This window comes from Echinops telfairi, unplaced genomic scaffold (genome assembly GCF_000313985.2).
Source record: "Echinops telfairi isolate 266 unplaced genomic scaffold, ASM31398v2 ScPeMD7_5592;HRSCAF=6446, whole genome shotgun sequence".
Classification (NCBI taxonomy): Eukaryota; Metazoa; Chordata; class Mammalia; order Afrosoricida; family Tenrecidae; genus Echinops; species Echinops telfairi.
In genome coordinates this window covers 19,223,432-19,227,469 of record NW_022109491.1, presented here as the reverse complement: position 1 = coordinate 19,227,469, position 4,038 = coordinate 19,223,432, and the positions used below count along the sequence as shown (strand labels likewise).

General features: G+C 54.0%; 1 protein-coding gene across 4 annotated transcripts in view; it reads right to left on the bottom strand.

Annotated features, from left to right (window-relative positions):
* Nucleotides 1-4,038, bottom strand: part of TTI1 (TELO2 interacting protein 1) — a 53,600-nt gene that overhangs the window by 10,924 nt on the left and 38,638 nt on the right. For 3 of the 4 annotated variants that reach the window (XM_004698258.3, XM_045295166.1, XM_045295167.1), the window contains 2 exons: nt 2,161-2,365; nt 1,823-1,910 (listed from right to left, as the gene is read on the bottom strand). In XM_004698258.3, coding sequence (XP_004698315.1) covers nt 1,823-1,910; nt 2,161-2,365 — 293 coding nt within the window. The remainder of the gene's footprint in view (nt 1-1,822; nt 1,911-2,160; nt 2,366-4,038) is intronic. The other variant, XR_006680556.1, reaches the window with a different exon arrangement.

Here is a 4,038-nt window from a genome sequence, read left to right as displayed (position 1 = left end):
GAAGTGGGATGAGGAAGGGCGGGGAGCAACCAGGATCACCCACCAATGGGCAAGAGTGGGGCTCGCTGCCCACCAGCAGCTACAACTACTTCCAGCCCACCTCGCTGCTCACCTCCCATTCTGCATGCCCTCATAAGGCTCCCAGAGAGGTGGCTCCCAGCCCCCACCCCCACCTTCTTCTCCCATCTAGCCAGCTTAGTAATTCCTGCATCCAAGAAGCCCTATCAGCTGCTGATCAAGGGCAGCACTGATATATTTCCTGGAAATCAGTCTGTGAATGACGTAGATGCGAAGCCTGTCCCACACACCCTGGGCTCTGGTGGGAGCTCACCTGACTCTACCCCAAAGGATGGCACAGGGGCACTGCTCAGTGCCCTGGAGGTCTTTCCTCTCCCAGAGGCGCTGTGACCACCAACGCCAGGAGGGTCAAGGCACAATTCCACGTTGAATTGCTTTCGGCATTGATAGAATTAGAAATGAAAAGATAATGAATTGGAAATATTAGCCTGCTGGATAGGTCTGAACTTGCAGGGGGCAGGGCAGAGCTGGGTGGGGACAGGGCAGGGACGATGGCCAGGGGTGTGGACATTTGGATCTTTGCATCTGAGTTGTGCCAGACACCCAAAGGCTCATTCTTGTGTTCCTGAGCTGTGCTTCATGTTATAGCCCACTCGCCCAGGGCCCCCCTGGGGGAGGCCCCGATGGCATGCGACTGTGGGCACAGGAAGCTTGCTGGGGTGTGCCGGAGTGTTTGAGAACCACAACTGATCCTGGGCCTACGAGGTGTGACTGAGAGGCACAGAAAGAAAAGGGAGCTGGGGAAATCAAGGGTACAAAATTGCAAAAGCCAATAAATCCATCCTAAAAGAGATTCTTCTCACTCCCTGGACCAGTGGGAGTGCAGGGCTTACAAGGGAGTGGCAGGCTTCTCATTTTAGTGAGAGTGGCTCATCCCTTTAGAAGACGGGGAGGGAGCCACAGGAAGGAGCTGGGTGCAGGGTCAGGCCAGGCTGGCCTGCACAGGCCTCCGAGGAGGGCGGTGTGGGGCACAGGCCGCTCCCAGCGGAGAGGAGGGTTGGAGACAACAGGGCCAGCAGGCACTTTGGGGCTTCCGTCTGGGGAAAGCTGCTGTGCTCCGTCTTAAGTGGGGCAGACTCCCATAGGGGCAAGGAGCGAAGCATGCATCTTCCTTGAGATGTTGTACAAGTGCAGGCACGGCCATGATCTTGGGAGTAAGAGCTGCAGTTTGGGAAGCAGAAAAGGCCCTTTCTGGCATGAGTTCGGTGGTTCTTAGCTGTCTTTAGGTCCCAGATACATATGAAAATTAGGTTCTCTGTGTACTCTGTCTCAAAAAATGCATGGCTACGCCTATAGACACACACACCCAACCTTGCATCTAATTTGCAAGGGCTCCCAGTTGGTTCCTGCCTCCCAGCCAGGAAGCTCCTAGAAGTGGTGGTATGCCCGAGCAGTAACTCAATGCTTCCTTCTGCTTTGTAGAGAGGGGCAGGGCCATCCAGCCATCCACCGACCCAACCCTGCCGGGGCCTGCTCTCCACCGGCCTGGCCTGCCCCAGCACACACCGGCTGTCGGCCCCTTTGGAATTGTTGCTGACACTGCAGTAATGGAAAAGGTTACTTGCAAAGGGAAAAGCATCCAGTCAAAATGCCACCTCTGGAGTTGGCATAGCTAAAGAAATCATCTTAACCTGGCCAGGAGAGGAGAGGAGAGCACCGAGACGCCTCCACTCTGCTCGCCATTAGCAAATCATCTATAATTTAGAACAAATGCAAAGAGATGTGGGTGATGGAGCAGTCTTACCTCCTGGCAGCCTCTTGTAATTTCACGGGCTGTTTGGCGCTGAGGTAAATCAAGCAGGCACCCGCCACTTTGTTCAGGTCACCCTCACCTGCAGAGAGGAGAACAAAAGAGGCATTGCCTCTGGCTCCATCCCAGGCAAGCAGGAACCAAGCACTCCCAGGCAGGCCAGATCCACTTTGCAGGAGACCCTGGGCTCTCCATCCAGTCACCAGATCACAAAAGCCCAACTAGAGACAAGGGCCAGGAGGGAGGGGGGAGAGGGGCAGGGCTGAGCAGGGCTGTGAGGGCAGGGGTGAGATCGGCAGGTGGTGTGGGCCCAGGGTCTGTGTGGCACCTACCTAGGTCCAGGCTCTCGCAGAGGGGGCCCAGGCCCTGCAGGACGGCCAGTTGCAACTTGAAGGCTAGTGTGTGGGAGTAGACCGGGCCAGCTCTGGCACTGACGGGAGCCTGGGTGACTAGGGAGCTGGCTAGCTTTGGCAGGACATCTTTGCAGAACCTGCTCCTTAGAAAGTCACCACACTGACCTCCCAGGGTTCGCAAGACCTGCAAAGACAACCCCCATCCTGGTGACTGAACACTGCCTGGGCAGCCAGGGAGCGAAAGAGTCACTTGCTAATTCAATTTCATCTAGGGCTCTGCTTGGGGAAAAGAAAAATAGAATTACTGCTGTTAATTCCTTGCCCATGGTTTGTGATTCTGACAGTTATGAATTTGGAGGTCTCTGCTCCCAAGGCATGGCTGCTTCTATCCATAAATACAGATTACACGGAGAATAATTCAAAAGAATCTTGGGCTGGATGAATATGATTAATACCTTGATTTTCCTCCCCTTTTTGGTGGGTGGGGGGGGAGTTGAAAGCAGTTCACATAGATCATTTCTTGAATCTTCCTAATATCCCCTGAGAAAAGACTTGTGCCGTTACCTCTGGCAAGATGAATAAACACACACATTGAGGCAGGCAGCTGCCACACTCAGGCATCCGGGGCCGGGACCGGGCCGAGGTGGAGGTTGGTCAGGGTCCCCAGGGTCGAGGCCTGCTAGCTTACTTCCTGTTCCAACTGCGCAGTCTCCTCGACACATCACCCTCATTCCATCTTCCCCAACAGGCAGTGTCTTTGCATGTCTCCTTTTAAACTTCCTCTAGCAGAACATATTGAAATGCTGTGCCCTGCTGCACAAGACTGCGCAGACAGGTTAATAGGAATTTCTTTAAAAATTGGTAAGCAAGGCATCACCAGTGACCAGAGCATTTGCTGACTCAGCAGGGCACCGGGCACTTCTTCCAGCTCCCTTGGCTGGGTGGTGCCGGGCGGTACAGCCCTCAGGTGTCAGCCACGTGACAGCACATCCATCTTTGTATCCTTCCATTTTGTTCGGCGGCTGCCAGTCTAGACTATTCATTCCCATGGTGGGGAACAGCTCATCTGACCACGATGCAGCCGTCTCCCTCCCTCTCCTCTCCTCGTGCCCTTTACATATTCAGGGTTTTCTTTTGTGTGTGTGTGTGTGTGTGGGGTGGGAAACGAACCTTTTGATGTGGGTTTTAAATGTAAGCTTAGATTGTGCGCAGTGTATGCCGAAGATACTTAACAGAAAGCCAAAATACTCTTGCCGAATCCCTTCGGCACCTCTCCAGGTTTGTTCCGTCCCTTCGCAGCTTCCTTATCTGTCCCTCGTGCTCGCGGACTTCTTTACATGAGCTCGCCATGCTGAATGTCTATCTGTAGGCTGCCCTAAGTGCCTTCTGAAGAAGGAAGGAGATGCTAAGAATACGCTGAGACCTGAGCTAATGTGAGCCAGTCTAAGCCAGTGCAAGTACCTTTCCAAGCACTTTACCAACAGTCCAAATGGTTGTCGCCTTTGACTATAACGCTCTGAGAAAGCCAGGGAGAAGGTATCCCTAAGCCTGACCTAAAAATGGGCAGGGCTGGGCTTTGTCCAAAGTCACCTGACTGGGCAGAGGAAGCCCACTGGGACCCTCCACTTGGGACTCTGGGGTAGCCAAGAACAGAAGTGCAAGTTCACAGACCTGCATTTAGTCACTTGCTAACTGTGTGATCTTGAAATGTCCTTGGGTAGCGGGGGAACGGGGAGCACAACCTGGCCCACCAGGCCTTGAGGACGATGATCCCAGTTAGAGCAGCCAGTCCATAGAGAGAACCACATGGCCAGCCCCACTATGAGACATGACGTCCCTCACTGACCATGGCCCTGC